Raw genomic sequence first — 17940 nt, forward strand, 5'->3', positions numbered from 1 at the left:
AGACCAGCAGAATTCGCCTCACTCAGGAGCTTTTTAGGAATGGGATTTCCAGTCCATTCCACGTCCCCGAATCCGAATCCGAACCTGCTTTCAGACCGGATCCCCCAGGTGCACGATTCCTATGTCCATGGAAGTCTGAAAAGCACTAAATCGGCGTTCTATAAGCTGATCCACCGCATCTTAAAGTCTTACGAGAATGATCTTAAGCAATCTATTAAATGCTAGTGGAGATAAGGTCATTAATGCAAAAAAAAAAAAAAAAAAAAAACCCTCTGACTGTCAGGAATGGGCTGGACCTCTCCAAACCTGTCCATCCAGTGACTCCTTAGGGTAGTCTCTCTCGGGCACTGTCTCTCCAGGTCTCTGGGCACGAAAACCAGCCTCAGGCCAAGTAAACACCACGTTCAACACATTGGGTAGATGCGGAGCAAACCCACTTCTGAAGGGCCCTACGTGGGGCCTGGGGATCCCTCGAGCAGGGCCCCGAGCTCCCGAGCTCCCGGGGCGGCCGTGGGTCTCTAAGAGGGAACCCGCCGCGGTCCTAGGATCCTCAGGGAGAAGCTCCGCTTGCAAAGGGCGCGCTCGCGGATCTCCTGAGATGCACGTTCTTGCAAAGCCGGCCCTGGGGGGGGGGGGGGGGGGAGAATAATAATAGAAATAAAGAAGTGAGCCTCGGGCTTTGTGCAGCTGGCGGCGCGGCGCGGCGGGGGCCGGACGTCGGGCCTCGACCCCGGGGCAGCGCGCAGGGCAGGGCCTGCGGCGGGGCCTGCGGGCGGGGGCTGCCGGGGCCCCTCCCAGCGCCTGCCTCTCTCCACCCAGGTCGCCGCCCCCGCTCGGCGCGGCCGCGCAGCTGTCGGGGGCGGGGGGACGGGGGGGGCGGGGGGCACGCAGCCTCCAAAAAATATTAAAAAGACAAACATCCCGCTTGGCAGCGGGAAGTTGAGCGCGCGAGTTCCGGGTCCCCCGCCGGCCGCAGCCCCGGGTGAGCCCCCAGCCCCCAGCCCAGCCCCCGCCCAGCCCCAGCCCCAGCCCCAGCCCCGCGCGCTCGCACACCGCGGCCCGGGCGGGTTCGGGTCCGGCCCGCGCCCCGCGCGCCCCGAGCAGCCGCCGGCAACGCCACTTGTGGAGTCGCTCCCGCGGCGCCCGTAACTTTGCAGCGAGCCCGGGAGAGGCCTGCTTTTATGCCGAAGCCAGCGGCCCGCGTGCGTGCAGAGAAGCGTCCGACTGCGGAGGCCCGGGCCGCCCCTTGCGATCGGTGGGGAGCGGGGGCGGGGAGGGGGGAAGCAGAAGCAACGCCTTGCACCCCCCGCACACGCACCCCAACCCCTCGCCCTCGCCGTCGCCCTCCCCCGGAGCCTGCCTTGCAGATTGCAAAATTCACTGAAGCAGAACTGGTAGCTCGGGGGAGGCAGGGAGCTTGCTTTTTTTTTTTTTTTTTTTTTTCTTTTTTTTTTTCTTTCTCTTTCCTGCGCTCCCCAGGTGCGAGCCCTGCCGTCACCTGCAGGAGCTGCCCCCTTGCACCCCGTCGCACGCCCTTGCACCCCCTTGCACGCCGCGCCAGCTCGGCCTGCACCGCTCCGCTGCGGGGCGCGATGAACGTGGCCGCCAAGTACCGCCAGGCGTCCCTGTACGTGGGGGACCTGGACGCCGAGGTCACCGAGGACGCGCTGTTCAGGAAGTTCAGCGCCGCGGGGCCCGTGCTGTCCATCCGCGTGTGCCGGGACCTGCTGACCCGCCGCTCGCTGGGCTACGCCTACGTGAACTTCCTGCGGCTCGCGGACGCGCAGCGCGCCCTGGACACCATGAACTTCGACGTGCTGCGGGGCCGGCCGCTGCGGCTCATGTGGGCCCAGCGCGACGCGCACCTGCGCAGGTCGGGGGTGGGGAACGTGTTCATCAAGAACCTGGACCGCTCGGTGGACGACAAGGCCCTCTTCGAGCGCTTCTCGGCCTTCGGCAAGATCCTGTCGTCCAAGGTGGTGCGCGACGAGCGCGGGCCGCGGGGCTACGCGTTCGTGCACTTCCAGGAGCCGAGCGCGGCCGAGCGCGCCATCGAGCACATGAACGGGGCGCAGCTGCGCGGCTGCAGGCTCTTCGTCGGCCGCTTCCAGAGCCGCCAGGCCCGCCAGGCCGAGCTGCAGCTGCGCGCCCGCGCCGGCGACTTCACCAACCTGTACATCAAGAACTTCGGCGGCCGCATGGACGACGCCAGGCTCAGGGCCGTGTTCAGCGAGTACGGCAAGACCCTGAGCGTCAAGGTGATGACGGACGCGGGCGGCAGGTCCCGCGGCTTCGGCTTCGTGAGCTTCGAGAGCCCCGAGGCGGCCCGGCGGGCGGTGGAGGCCCTGAACGGCCGCAGGCTGGACGGGCAGCCGCTGTTCGTGGGCCGCGCGCAGCGCAAGGCGGAGCGCCAGGCCGAGCTGCGGCGCGCGTTCGAGCAGCGCCGGCGGGACGGGCCGCGGGACGGGCCGCGGGACGGGCCCCGGGACGGGCCCCCGGACGGGCCCCGCGGGGCGCAGGGCGCCGGGCTCTACGTCAAGAACCTGGACGACGCCGTGGACGAGGACGGGCTGCGCAGGGAGTTTGCCCGCTTCGGGGCCGTCAGCAGGGTCAAGATCATGCGGGAGGAAGGGCGGAGCAGGGGCTTCGGCCTCGTCTGCTTCGCCGCCGCCGAGGAGGCCGCCAGGGCCTTGGCCGAGATGAACGGCCGCGTGCTGGGCTCCAAGCCGCTGTCCATCGCCCTGGCCCAGAGGCCCTAGGACGGCGGGACGGGCCCAGGCGCCGCGCTCGCAGACGCGGGGCTTGTCGGCGCGGGGCCTTGCAGCCGCGGGGCCTTGCAGCCAAAGGCCTTGCGGCCGAAGAGCCTTTGCAGCCGCGGGGCCTTGCAGCCGCGGGGCCTTGCAGAGACGGGGGCTTGCAGCCAAACGCCTTGCAGCCGCAGGGCCTTGCAGCCGCAGGGCCTTGCAGACACGGGGGCTTGCAGCCGCAGGGCCTTGCAGCCACAGGGCCTTGCAACCGCAGGGGCTTGCAGCCAAAGGCCTTGCAGCCGAAGGGGCTTACAGCCGCAGGGCCTTACAGCCGCAGGGCCTTGCAGCCACAGGGCCTTGCAGCCGCAGGGCCTTGCAGCCAAACGCCTTGCAGCCGAAGGGCCTTTGCAGCTGAAGAGACTTGCAGCCGCAGGGGCTTGCAGCCGAATGGGCTTGCAGCCAAAGGCCTTGCAGCCAAAGGGCCTTGCAGCCGAAGGGCCTTGTAGCCAAAGGCCTTGCAGCCAAAGGCCTTGCAGCCAAAGGGCCTTGCAGCCAAAGGGCCTTGTAGCCAAAGGGCCTTGTAGCCAAAGGGCTTACATCCACAGGGCTTTGCAGCCACAGGGCCTTGCAGCCGCAGGGCTTGCGGTTGAAGGGGCTTGTAGCCGAAGGGCTTGCATCCACAGGGCTTTGCATCCACAGGGCCTTGCAGCCGCAGGGCCTTGCAGTCACAGGGGCTTACAGCCGCAGGGGCTTGTAGCCGCAGGGGCTTGCAGCCGCAGGGCCTTTGCAGCCGCAGGCCTGCACAGTGGCTGCTGTTCTCTGCCCCAGTTACCCCACAGAGGACCGCAAATCCCAGCAGAGGGCTGCTCAGGCCAGTAGACTTTGCGATAAGAGTTTTTGTAGACAAAGCTATTTTTCTCGTGTGGGGGGACAAAATATGAATCTTGCAAGCTGGATTCATTTGACAGAGGCACCCCTTCCAATTACAATATTGTCTCTGATTTTGATTTAGGATGCGTAGCAATAAGCATAATTAGATATATTTTTATTACGTTTTGAACCATCGGAAAGGAGGTAGTTGTTAGAGTTTATGTCCTATTTTTTTTTTTTAAAGAAGTGCAGCTGCATCTGGTTCCACTGGGGAATCGAACCCAGAAGCTTCTGCGTGTAAAGCAGACGTGATAACCACTGCACTGTGGAACCGCAAGCCCCTGTCTTCTTTCGTATTTGAATACTATTGCTAGCTTTAGTTTCTTCTGTGAAAACATGCTAAAAACCAGTTCTTAGGCCGAAGGATTGCAAAGTAATTTATTTTTCCAAATAGATATTTTCTAGGTTCTCGTCGGAGCTTTTTAAAGAAACCAAAGGTTTAAGATTTGCTAGTATAAATTCAATACCTAGTTATATTTTGAATTAATGTTTAAAGTACTAGGAAAGAGTTGAATGCCTTTTGAATTTATATCCTGACATGATTGTTCTTCTGATGGCTGAAATTAATGGTGGAGGTTTTTAAGGTTTCCTACAAACCTGACTTCTAGGATATTTTGCTATTCTTTCCGTTGGCAGGCTGTCATCTATGTGCTTGCTAGTTATCAACATTAGGACTCGAATAGTAAAACCTGAACTTCTACATTCCTTAAGTCATAAATTTGTATCAATTAAGGTGACAAAAAGTTGGCCTGGTCTTAAATCTCTTCAAATCGATACAGGTTAGTATTAATGCCTTACGTTTCTTCCAGACACCAGTATTATAAAAGTCAAATATAGAGAATATAGAAATTCAGTTCAACAATTCTTTTTCGATCTCTATTTTATGTTCGATGTAATGATATTATCTCAGGGTTCAGAAGAGTATGTTTCTTTATTTTTATGGACTCATGTCTCTTTTTATTAGAACATGAGATTTACATAACCCATTAAGTTTTGGCCTCGATTTATCAGAAGCTCGCTAAATTGATTTTCTGATAAATTGAAATTACATCAATTTGCCTGTTTTCTAGAATAACTTTTAATCCCATTTTCAGATCTCTCTTTCTCTCTTTTCCTTGATCTCTATTATTCATCTTTGTTTTATACTTTTTGAAAAAGAGGGTTTTTTTATTTTGATTTTTACTGTGCGCTATTTGAAATCCACCTTGGAAACGGAGACAAGAGTTATTTATTTACGTTTAAATAATTACTTTTAAAATTCTGTTTTACCAAAGGTGTCTGGAAAATAGCTTTGTGGTTGTTGTTGTTGTTGCTGTTTTATTTTATTTTTTTCTTTTACTCTGCTTAGAGGTTTCCTGTAACCATATATTCAAATCTTCTGTTTCGTATATTACCAGTACAAAAGCTATATTAAAATATTTTCTTTGGCAATACTTTAGCTATGAAAGAATGAGAAAATCTGCTTCTATTTATTTTTGTATGAACTACAGGTTTATTCATAGCACATTTTCTAAGTTAGAAGTCTCTTTGAGACAATGAAAAAATTACGGATCAAAAACTTACAGCAACGTATAATTCTATTATTCAGACAAAATCGTCTTTTTAAACGTGTTGCGTATCCCCTCAATTTTTTTTAGACATATACACATAGTAATTTAACAAAAGTGGAATCCTTATAACCTTATTACAGATTACTCTTTAAATTTTACAATATGCCATAGTCCACTTCCATATCCACAAATAATTATTTGCATTATCATTTTAATGAGTCTTATTCCTTCACTGTTTCTGTTTGTACTATAATGCATTTCCTCTTGATACACATAAAAGTTGTAGATGGTTTCCTAACCCCCCTCTTGTTTTCTTCTGTCATAAACAACTTGGAGATAAACATCCTTGCAAACTTATATATGCTGATATATCCAGTTACTTTCTGAAGAAAATCTGTAATTCGTTGGAATTAATGTTCAGAAGGGCAGCGATTTTTAAAATAATTTTGATAAATTTTGCCCGAGTGCTCTCCAAAAAACGTGGTGCCATTTCCATTTCCATTACCAGTATGGAGGGCCGCCCATTTCCATATACTTCAAGAATCAGAAATTTTGTTTAAGCTGTTAGCCAATTCACAATGATAATGTAAAGCAAAACATTTCACGGTCACTTTTTTTATTATTATTATTACTACAAAAGTTAAACAGCATTTCTCCTATTTGTTGGCCATCTGTGTTTTCATATTTGTGAACTGAATGTTTCATGATCTTAGTCTGTTTTCCTTTTGGGTTGTTTTTTTTTTTCATTTGTATAGATTTGTTACATTGAACAAAATCTTAGACTTTTTTCTCCCGTATTCTCACTTTGTTTATAGTTTTGAGGGTCATTCCAAAGTTCAGTCTTTAAACTCAGAATTTCCAGTCTTTTACTTAGGTGGATTTAATGTTATGATTCAAAACACTTTGAGAACTCAAATATACACGCATGCAATTAATCTGTATCATCTTCAGTTACATCTAGAGCCTTATATTCTGAATAATTTCTAACAAGACTTTTGTCTTTGACAAAAGTATGTTGCCCACAACCTATAGTAAATCTCCTCAAAAGTATCTTAGTTTTCAAGCTTCATTAATATGTTTGGTAAATAACCTACCTACTGTAAGAATCTGTGTGAAACTCATATGCCAACTCTAATTCATTGGGCCTCGGAATCACTGCGTTAAGAAGTTTATACCTCAAAAACAGAGTTTTTAAGAAGAACGACAGGCCTGGGAAGTGTAGTAGGTGTGTCAAGCCTTGACATCTCTTTCTGGATAATCCAGTCTATCAAAGTGTCCAAATATTTGAACAATTTTTCATAATGCTCGTAAATGGATGATTAAGATAATATCAGGGAGCTGAGTTCTCTGCTGTGTACACAAGGGAATAATAGGACATAATATCAGATGTCTAGATGAATTGTAGCTGTAGCTTCATGACACCGTATTCTACCTTTTTAGTGGAAATAGCTTATTTTTAATATTTACCATAAGAAATGACAAAGTCAGTTTGCAAAAATATATAATCCTGTGGATTTTCTTGATTCTTTTATTTGAATTTTGCTCATTCCCAATTTTGTGCGTGTGATAATATCAAGTCATCCTAGTTGGCAGTACAAGTTCACCCTTTGAAGAAAATTTAATCATTATGCCCAAGTGCCTTGATAAATAAGAAGAATCTTTGCTTTTCTGATAAGCATTCCAGTAAGAGCTAATTTACAAAGGTGCCTTGAGCCACTGCTTCTATTCTTGCCTTCCTCTACCCACACGCATTGCCAAGTTTGTTGCTGGCGTGCACAGCCAGTTCAATAAATGTGCCTTTCTAACATTTACTTAAAAATTTCAAATTTCTAAATATTTTTAAGTTTGTAAGTGAAAATCTGTAGTCCGTAAAAATAAATGTTTTAAAGTGGTTTAGAATTGGTAATGTCCTGTTCTTAGTATTTTATAAATCCACTGCGAAAAGATCAAATAAGGTTTAATCTTTTGATGGTAAAAGCGGGTCTAAAAATGATCTTTTTATTTAATTTTTGAGTATTTCTGATTTTCTAAAGATCGGTTTGTCTTAGGAGTAAACTGAAAACAACTTGAATTTTTAAATGAAGATACTTGTGTTTCATGTCGCAAGACACCAACTTCCGTATAAACTGATACTTCTTTTACAGCTACTCGTAATTATGGGACCGTGTTTAAAAAGAGGCACAAACACAGATCAAATTTTGATCAGGAATAATTGACTATTTTTAAAACACTTCTGCATTTAATTGTTAAAGTAAATTCATCTTACATGTTGAGTATTTATTTATTTTTTTTTAATTTTTATTTATTTATGATAGTCACAGAGAGAGAGAGAGAGGCAGAGACACAGGCAGAGGGAGAAGCAGGCTCCATGCACCGGGAGCCTGATGTGGGATTCGATCCCGGGTCTCCAGGATCGCGCCCTGGGCCAAAGGCAGGCGCCAAACCGCTGCGCCACCCAGGGATCCCTACATGTTGAGTATTTAGAATTCGATTACTTGTATTTGGAAAATACGCCTCCTAATGTAATTTTTAAAAATAGATGAAACAGCAGATAGAAAAGATTTTCTTAATCTACATTTTAAAGAGTAGAACAAATTAAATATCCTCATGATATCTTTGGCTAGCAGAAAATTCCAATTCATACTAGAAAAGGAAATTTTACCTAACAAAATACTCAGAGTTTAAATATCTTCAGGCATAGTCTAGTAAGACTTCTGTACCACTTTGCAGTCTCTTCAATTCTAGTGGCAGATAATCAACTTTCTAAGTTCTGTGCAGAATGCACTTAGGAAGGTCAAAGAGTAGAAATAAGTTTAGGAATATACATCCACTAAACACTGGATATTTTTTATTATTTACATCTAATTGTAAATTTCATTATCTATTTGCTATTTTCTTTCTTCTTTCAAGTTTTGCTTACAAACAGTTCTTAAAATTCCATTTTCTCTCTACAACTAGTTTTCACATAAGTCAAAAAAGGCGATTTTTTTTCTACCTCAAATTGTACAATCCTAAGGAACAAATTATGCAGTATCTTTTGTATAAGATTGAATTCATTTTTGTTTGGTAATGGGACTTGTGTTTTTACAATCATACTCTGTTAGGTCTAAATTAAGCAACTGCTGAAAAATTTAACTGCAAAGGTTAGATTCAATTTAGTCACCCAAATGGGTTTCCAGCAAAAATAATTGTCAACAGATTACAAACGGTTTCTTACAGTAATATTTGAAAATAAATCTACATTTAATAGGTATTGGTTTCTTGAGTTTTAACATAAGGTATAGTCAAAGCCAAATATGTTTTCGTGCATGTTAACATTTTAGAATCATAGCACCACAGGGAAGAGACTCTTATTTTACTGTTATACAGGCATACCTCATTTTATTGTGCTTCACAGATACTGTGTTTTTTTACAAATTCAAAATTCATGACAAGCCTGCATTGAGCAAGTCTACCGGCACCATTTTTCCCAACAGGATCTGCTCACTTGGTATCTCTTTGTCTTATTTTGGTAATTCTTGCAATATTTCAAACCTTTTTCATTACTATTAGATTTGTTACAGTGATCTGTGGTCACTGTTTATGACTTGCTAAGAGCACCGTTGATGGCTAGCATTTTTAACAATAAAGTATTTTTTTTAAAGATTTTTTATTTTATTTATTCATGAGAGACAGAGAGAGAGAGAGGGAGGCAGAGACACAGGCAGAGGGAGAAGCAGGCTCCGTGCAGGGAACCTGACATGGGACTCAATCCCGGGTCTCCAGGATCACACCCTGGGCTGAAGGCGGCACTAAACTGCTGAACCACCCCAACAATAAAGTTATTTTTAAATTAAGGTATGTATATTGCATTTAGATATGATGCTATTGCACACTCAATAGACTTCAGTATATAATAGACATAACTTTTACACGCACTGGAAAACAAAACAAAACAAAAATCATCTGACTCACTTTAATGTGACATCCGCTTTATTGCAGTGGTCTAGAGCCAAACCCACAATATCTCTGACATATTCCTAAATCACCCAACTATTGTGATATTCTATACAAAGAATTTTAAAAGAAAGTTCCTACTGACAGTGTGATGAATAAATCTTGAGACACATCTAAAATGTTATATGCTTATAAAATGGCTCCGATACATAGAAGTAACTTAACCACAAAGATAAATTCATAGGTGCTAATTTTCTTTACAAAACTATTTGTTATTAGGCCCATTAGTACACTTAAATTATAGGAATTAACAAAATTGGACTTAGCTAAAGCTTTTCTCTTTTTTTTTTTTTTTTTTTAAGATTTTATTTACTTATCCATTAGAGAAACAGAGAAAGAGGCAGAGACACAAGCAAAGGGAGAAGCAGGCTCCCTATTGGAGAGCCTGATGCGGGACTCAATCCCAGGACCCCAGGATCACACCCTGAGCCAACGGCAGAAGCTCAGCCACTGAGCCACCCAAGCATCCTTAAAGCTTTTCAAGATTTAATTCTGTATACACAATGTGGTATGATCCTCACACATTTTACCCATGCATCCTGTATTAAAAAAAAAAAAAATACAGACGTACTAAATTCTGAGTTACAATTATATTTAGATTTGAATCTAAGGTCAGATTATTCTGCAGGTATGCTCAGAGGAAATATTTATAGCTATGTGTTGGTTTTGTCTCGTGGCCATGTCTTATCTTAGTGTTCATGGAATGGTCTTAACTCTATTGAAGTTCCGTGAATGAAACCATTGAGTCCATCAAGGAATAGAAGAAAAATGATTCTATTAGCGGCCTTCTTTGCCATAGTAAAGAAAATGCTCAGCTTATGAGAGATATTGGCAGTTTGCACAATGGCATTGCATCAGATTTTGTTAACCCATTTATATTTACATCACTTGGATATTAAAAATACGCTCTGCTTGAAGTTCTGCCAAATATTAACAGCACATTTGAGTTCCAAAGGCAATGTCACTGAAATTGTGGATGTTGTTATAATTTTATTTTATTTCATTTATTTACTTATTTATCTTTCACACAGAGTGAATATTGGTCGTGATTCATTGTGGGGGTGTGTGTGTATGTGTGTGTGTACTTAATTTGGTATTTCCATTGGGATTCTCTTATCTCAGGAAACCACATCTGACAGTCTACAGTGAATCACAATTTTGATTTACATTCCATTTTATCTTTGTACATATGCCAGTGGCATACCAACACACCACGGTTTTGACATATTGCCATTCCTAGTTCCTTGAAACTAAAGTAAGGCTTTGTAACAGTAATTCCAGAAAATCTTTGTTAATCAAAGAAGTACCTCAATTTGAATGTAAACCAAATATTAGAATTATAACTAGCCTATTTTGACACATCAGTATCTTACCGAAATACCAAGGGAGGTGTTAGAAATGATAATCTAGTGTTATTCACCACTCTGTTCACTAATATTTTACACACAGTATTTATACAAATGACATTTATTTATTTATTTATGATTTTATTTATTATTTTTTTTATTCATGAGAGACACACAGAGGCAGAGACATAGGCAGGAGAAACAGGCTCCCTCTGGGCAGCCTGAGAGAGACTCGATCCCAGGACCCTGGGATCTAGACCTGAGCCAAAGGTAGACACTCAACCACTGAGCCACCCAAGTGCCCCTACAAATGACATTTATGTTGCCGAGATTACAATTGATTTAAAAAAAAAAAAATTGGCACTGAAGTTACGTGGTAATCTTACTTTTTTTAAATTTTTTAAAAGATTTTACTTATTTATTCATGAGAAACAGAGAGAGGCCGAGACATAGGCAGAGGGAGAAGCAGTCTCCTCGCAGGGAGCCCCATGTGGGACTTGACCCCTGGATCTCAGGATCATGGCCTGAGCCGAAGGCAGACACTCAACCCCGGAGCCACCCAGGCGTCCCATCTTATTTGATTTTAATATTTATTTTGATTTTGACCAAAATGAAACTGTCAAATGCAAGTTTGATGGTGTCATTCTGCTTAGGAACTTGTCATGGTTTTCCATTACTATTAAAGTCAGGTATAAACCTTTACCATGGCTGAGGAGACCTTACATTTTTTGGTCTCTGTGTATTTTTTAATCCTTTTCTTATGCTGCTATTTCCCTTAGTCGACATGCTGGAAATAAACTGGTTTTATTTCAAGTACCAAGTATCAAGTTAATCCCTTCCTCATTCAGAGCTTTAACTTTTTATCAGATAGCGTGTTGTCTATTGCAAGGGGTAAAAGGAGCCTTCCAACTTGCTTATGAAAAAAAGAAATGATGAGGGGGATCTCTTGCCAGATCAAAGTAAATAAGAGATCTTTTCAAAATGGAAATAGTTTTCTTTTCTTTTTATTTTTTCTCACAAGGGTCAAGGAAGGCTCCTTATGCACAGCATTGCCTCTTTTTGAAATTACACCACATGGCATAGTGTTGCAAGGAGAAAAAAGCAAGTCCTTTGAAAAGGTCAAAGAAGCTCACCTTCAAACATTTAGAAATTTATTTTTAAATATTTTATTATTTTTTTAAACAAAAGTTCATTGTCCTCCCGACCTATGCTTTTTCATGATTTAGGATATAGAGTAGATATGTTTCTTTGTCGGAGATCTGATCTTAGTCTAGAAGGAACATGAGATGGAAACTGTGCTGCCAAAAAGTAAAGCAGGTTGTAAGTTCTTAAGAAGGTGGAGTACAGGGTAGAGAAATGACACTCAGCAGCAAGTCATCACATCTTACCAAATTTGTTGTGTTTGGCTTAGGAAGTACACACATAGCAGCAGCATATTCCTTAGAAAGTATGGGGGGAAAACGCTGGGGAAAATCTGCGTATGGGTGAAGGATATTATTTAGTTTTTTAATATTTTAAATTTGTATTAAAATATAATGTGTACAGAGAAAACTGTAGAAAGTCTAGGCATATAACTTGATGAATAATTCAGAAATAAGTATATTTGTGTAATTACCACTCAAGCCAAGAAACAGAACTTCACCTACACCCTCTAACCCCCTTCTAACCACTTTCTATCACACTTATTCTAGTGTAATTTCTATCTTGATGTTAAACTCTAAGGATTAATTTTAGTTACCTTGAATTGTACTCAAATTGATTTATTGAATATGCAGCCTCTTGTGTCACTTTTACTCAAGAGACTTTAGTAAGATTCACGCATACTACTTAGCGTACTAGTAATGGGTTCATAGTTACTGTCCTACACTGTTCTGTCTTATGACTATACTGCAAATTATTTATCCTTTTATCATGAACGAACATTTGGGTTGCTTCCATAAAAATTATTCTAGATGTCTTTTTTTTTTTGAGCTATAATTCATGTACCACGAAATTAACAATTTTCAAATGTGCAATTCGGTGTTTTTTAGTGTACTCACAAAGTTGTGCAACATCACCATCATCCAACTCCAAAACCTTTTCATCATTCAAAAAGAAACCACATGTATCCATTAGCAGTCCTGTTCCCCACTCTCTCCTCCCCCTGCCCAGCACTTGGCAACTATAATCTAATTTATGTTGATAAGGATTTGCTGTTCTGAACATTTCATATAAATGATATCATACGTGACCTCTTGTCCCTGGCTTCTTTCACCTAGCCCAATATTTTAAAGTTCCATCCACGTTGCAGCCATGCATCACTACTCAATTCCTTTTTATGGAGAAATATCCCACATTGTTTATCCACTCATCACTTGTTAAACACTTGTGTTGTTTCTACTACCTGGCTATTGTGAATAAGATCATTGTGATATTAGTGTGAAAACTTTTTCGTGAATATGTAATTTCAATTCTCTTGGGTATATTCATAGCCAAGATATATTCCCTTTCTCTTTTTTAAAGGATTTTATTTATTTATTCATAGAGACATAGAGAGGCAGAGACACAGGCAGAGGGAGAAACAGGCTCCCTGCAAGGGGCCCTGTGTGGGACTGGATCCCAGACTCCAGGATCAAGCCAAAGGCAGATGCTCAACCTCTGAGTCACCCAGACGTCCCTATTCTCTTTCTCTTTATAAATTTTATCTCCGAGGAATCAACTTTTGGTTTCATTAGCTTTCTCCATTACTTTTCAATTTTTTTCTCTTTTCATTGTGTTTCATTTATTTCTGTTTTAATCTTTCCTATTTCCTTCCCTTTTTTGCTTGCTTTGGATTTAGTGCTCTTAAAAAGAGACATAGACCCAAAATGGAGTCGCTAGTTCTAAGCTCTGCATGGGCAAACCAAGACTTAATACCTAACCTAACTGGAATTTCACCCTCTTCCAGGATTGGAGCCTTTAACCAGTTGACCTGGAATTACCTACTCAGCACTAGTGAGGTAATCCACCTAATAGACCCCTTTTCATTCCCAAAAGGAAGGTGACCTTGCCTGAAACAGTACACTATTTTTCTTGTCTTGCCCCCTTTCTGCTTTTAAAAGCCTTTCATCATAAGTTCTTCAGAGCTCCTTCCTATTTATTAGATGAGGTGCTTCCTGATTCATGAATTATTGAATAAAATCAATTAGGTATCCAAATCTACTCAGTTGAAGGTTTTTTTTTTTTTAATGGATTTGGTGGCAGCATTAGGACAGAAGGAGTCTTCCCACAGCTTTTGGGACCATGAGAAACACAATCATGGTACCCACAAACCCTTTTGAATTCTGTGTCTTTCTTGATGTTTCCAAGTGCCGTGGGTAAGTTCCTTTTGGTTCTGACTTCTGCTCCCAGTCTAATTGGCTTTCCAGGCAGGATGCCATTTGATTGGAATTCCTATTCCTCACTGGGAACTGTTAGTCGTTGAGACAACAATTCCCCATTTTATTGAAAACCCATCCCTGGGTTCAATACCCAGACTCCACGTTGAGAAATGCTAGCAATTTAGCCCTATAATTCCCCATTTGTTTGGAATTCCTCCTCAAATTCCATACTGGGAACTACTGGTGACAGATGCAGTTCCCCATTTGAAAGATGAATCTATGGCAGACTTTAAGCCCATTTGGAAGTCATCTTCTTATGGCATTTCAGATTGACATGGTAGCTGCCCTATTTGTAAATGGATTACCTCCTGAAACTAGTGGGTTTATAAAAAGGCTGAGAATGCGATGGGGACCACCAGTCTGACTGAACTTATGGCCATAGTTGAACACTTTGAAAGGACTTTGAAACAATATCATAAACACAAGTCCATGAAACTATTGGCCTTACAACTACAACAGGTCCAAGGCCAGAGACCTTAGTTAACATGGGTCCTCTCACATTGCACCCTCTAGGGATCCATCCTCAAAACACTGGCCCACAGATTGATGTCTGATTTGTAGTCAACTGGGACACTGGGAAAAAGATTGTTCTCAAAGGTTCTATGCAAATATTTCAGGTCATACAGAGCTGAATGCCTTCATAATTATCCCCATAGAAAGGCCCCCAAATGAGTCTCTCCCAGAGTTGTTGGAACTCCAAGGTTTCAACCAATAATTCTCATAAGCTGCTAAGAGAGAACTACAATTAAAATTAGTGGGAATCCTTGTTAAATTTTAGTAGATGTCAGAGCCACACTTGCTACTTTAAACCCCACTCTCAAATAAATAAATAAATAAATAAATAAATAAATAAATAAACCCCACTCTCATAGGACAACAAATCCTTCAGGAAAAAAAATCCTTCAGAGTGAAAAAGCTTCCATAGTGAAGGTATCTAGTAAAATTTTAAGAGAATTTCTGTCTCAACAAGCACAAGTGACTCTGATACCACTTTTACTGAAAAACATTCTCTTTTTTTGCTATGTGACACAACCCCAGTCAATCAATAAGGTGGAGATCTTCTTTCTAAGTTAAAAGGGCTAATACATTTTGCCTCCAATGGAGACCTTACCTTAGAGATTTCGGACCAGACTGAACCTGAACTTTCATATTCCTTACAATATGTCCTTGATAGAAGAGTAGGAATTCCAACAAAAGTCCCCTGATTTAATCAAGGTTTCTAAAACTTGGCTACTTCTTATATAGGGAGAATAAAAATGCAAAACCTACAAAAAAACTTATACAGGCATAACTGAAGCTCTTCCCAAATTACCTCAATATCCATTAAAACTTCGGGGTATACAAGGATTCACACCAGTAGTAGACCTAATTGCCCACAGTTTCATATTCCCTGGAGTAGCCCCTCTAATGCCAATCTTCCCAGCCCAAAAACCTAATGTGTTGAGATCGTGACTTGTTCAGGACCTGAGATCTATTAATAAGATAGTAATTCCCTTATTTCTCAGTTGTTCCAAATTTGAAAAGTTTTTTGTTTTAAGTCCCACCAGACTCAAAATGGTTCGCTGTTACAGACTTTGTTAAGCGTTTGTCAGCATCCCTGAGGACCCTAACAGCCAATATCCATTTGTCTTTAGTAAGAACAGTCAACGATATATCTGGATAGTCATAACTCAAAGGTTTACTGAGACCCCTGCCTATTTCTCTCAAGCACTCCACAAGATTTAAAGAAAATCAACCCTCTTACAATATGCAGACAACCTATGCTCAGTTACTGACCCATAAAGGATCCCATTTATTTGCTTACAACAGTTAACTGAAAGACAAAGTAATTAAGGAGAAATTACAAGTATTTGGAGACGCTGTTTTATTACCTAGGTCATAATCTAAGTGCTGAAGGATTCCAGCTATCTCCAAAAAGAATTCGACTCATTCAAGAGTTTTCCAGGCCCACAACTAAGCAGCAGCTTTGTGGATTTCTAGGTCTTGGTAGCTATTGCAGAGCATGGGTTCCTAATTTTTCTTTATTCACTTCACTTTATGAACTTACTAAAATTTCAGCCCCTGAACCTCCTCCTTTGGAACAAAAATATAAGCAGGCCTTTATAAGACTAAAACAAGTATTACAAGAGCTGTCCGCCCAAGGGTTACCTGACCATTCCAAACTTTTCACTTTATTTGTGCATGAAAGGGATAAGCAAGCCCTGGGAATGCTCACACAAGAACATAGTAATAAACATAGCTGTATGGCCTATTGCAGTCTACAGCTTGATTCTGTTGTCTGTGCATATCTGAACTGCCTTAAGGCTATGGAGCTCCAGCTGCAAAATTAGTAGAAGCTCCAGTGGATTTGACCCTAGGAAATGACATTTACTTGTAAACCCCACACGCTATCCAAAAGTCTTCTTAACTCTGAATTGATTCAACATTTCTCTGCAGGCTGACCAACTTCCAATGAGATCCTTCTGCTTTCACCACTTAATCTAAATCCTTAAGGTCTCAACATTCTAAATCCTGTTACATTATACCCTTGTCTGATGAACGCCAGCCCCATGACCATGAGGTAATAACATCCCATTTTGTGACTCCACATCTTGATGTGCAAGACATATCTTTGTTACTTGGAAAATTGCTAGTATGCTGTTACTATCCAACATGAACTACTTGAGAGGGGAGATCTTCCATGAGCTAAACCAGTCCAACAGATAGAGCCCTAGACCCTTACCGGAACATGCCAATTATCAGAAGGACAAACTGTTAATATTTATATTGATGTATCTTTGGAGTCATCTATGATTTTGTGGGGGTTTTAGAAACGAAGGGGTTTTCTTATGCCCACTGGGATTCTAACCAAAAATGGATGAGTAAACGACCTTCTTAATGTTATTCTCTTACCTACTGAAATTGCTGTCATCAAAATTGAGGCAAAAGACCAAAGCTTTTGGCAAAAGACCCCACCTTTAAGTTACTAAAGGACAAAGTCAAGCTTTTGAAATGAGCATTTTTATATTTGAAAATTTAATCCATCCTGTTGATTTCTTTCACTACTGTTTATAAAATATGTAATGACGTGTAACAACTCCCAATTTTGCTTTCCAAAGCTGTATTTTTAAGTTAAAGAAAAAGTCTATTTTTGGTAGAACTTTTAAGAGAAAATATATTCTTAGTGTCAGGAGAATGTCCTAACTGACTTTCATGCAAAAGCAACAGCAATAGAATCTATGAAGTTTGTGACAATTGTAGTTGAAATTCTTTCTGCTTTTGCAAACAAACAACAAACAAACAAATGACCTCATGTTGCCAGACTTGGGCATCCTGATGTCCTTGCAACACAACAACGATCTACTTCTGAATCAGGGAAATTAAGAAACACAAGACAATGGTTAAAGTTCAATGAACCTTGGAAACCAGAGATGGCTTGGTTCTTCCAAGCTCCTTGGCATAACCCAGTTTTCCGAATTTACATTCCTTCACCCACTGTGGTGCATTTACGATGACTGCAATTATGAACAAACATTGGTGGGGAGACTCTAAAAATGTAACATTTTACCACAAATGTCTGATATGTCAGGCCCATACACCTCAAAAAATTATTTTTGTTTCTAGGGATGTCAAACCTTTTCCTTTTGGACCCTCTGAGCACCTACAGTTAGCCCTCATGCAACTGCCTCCCAGTATGGGTTATCACCATGTTGTTATATATGCATCCTGGATCCACTGAAGCTTTCCCTTGCCTCAAGGCTGATGTCCTCACAGTGGCAAGGAAACTGTTAGAAAATGTGTTTCGCACTCCCTATACCTCCCACAATCTCTAGTGATTGAGGTATCCACTCTAGTTGACAAATCATAAGAGTCTTAGCAAAAAACCTTGCAAATTTCTTGGAATTATCACTGTGCCTATCACCCTCCATCATCAGGCATGGTTGAGAGAACTCATGGGACCGTCAAACTCAACTCTCTAAATTTGTTGAAACTA

General features: G+C 42.3%; 1 protein-coding gene across 1 annotated transcript; it reads left to right on the forward strand.

Annotated features, from left to right (window-relative positions):
- Positions 1 to 890: 890 nt before the first annotated feature.
- On the forward strand, positions 891 to 12799 carry LOC112931604 (polyadenylate-binding protein 4-like). The gene has a single exon (XM_072755248.1). The coding sequence runs from the start codon at positions 1182 to 1184 to the stop codon at positions 2757 to 2759; it is 1578 nt and encodes a 525-aa protein (XP_072611349.1). The 5' UTR covers positions 891 to 1181; the 3' UTR covers positions 2760 to 12799.
- Positions 12800 to 17940: the final 5141 nt, after the last annotated feature.

The sequence above is a fragment of the Vulpes vulpes genome, chromosome 4, assembly GCF_048418805.1.
Source record: "Vulpes vulpes isolate BD-2025 chromosome 4, VulVul3, whole genome shotgun sequence".
Classification (NCBI taxonomy): Eukaryota; Metazoa; Chordata; class Mammalia; order Carnivora; family Canidae; genus Vulpes; species Vulpes vulpes.

Bases quoted from the DNA above. Each gene is read 5' to 3' on its own strand.
- LOC112931604 (XM_072755248.1), top strand. From the start codon at position 1,182: ATGCCGAAGCCAGCGGCCCGCGTGCGTGCAGAGAAGCGTCCGACTGCG.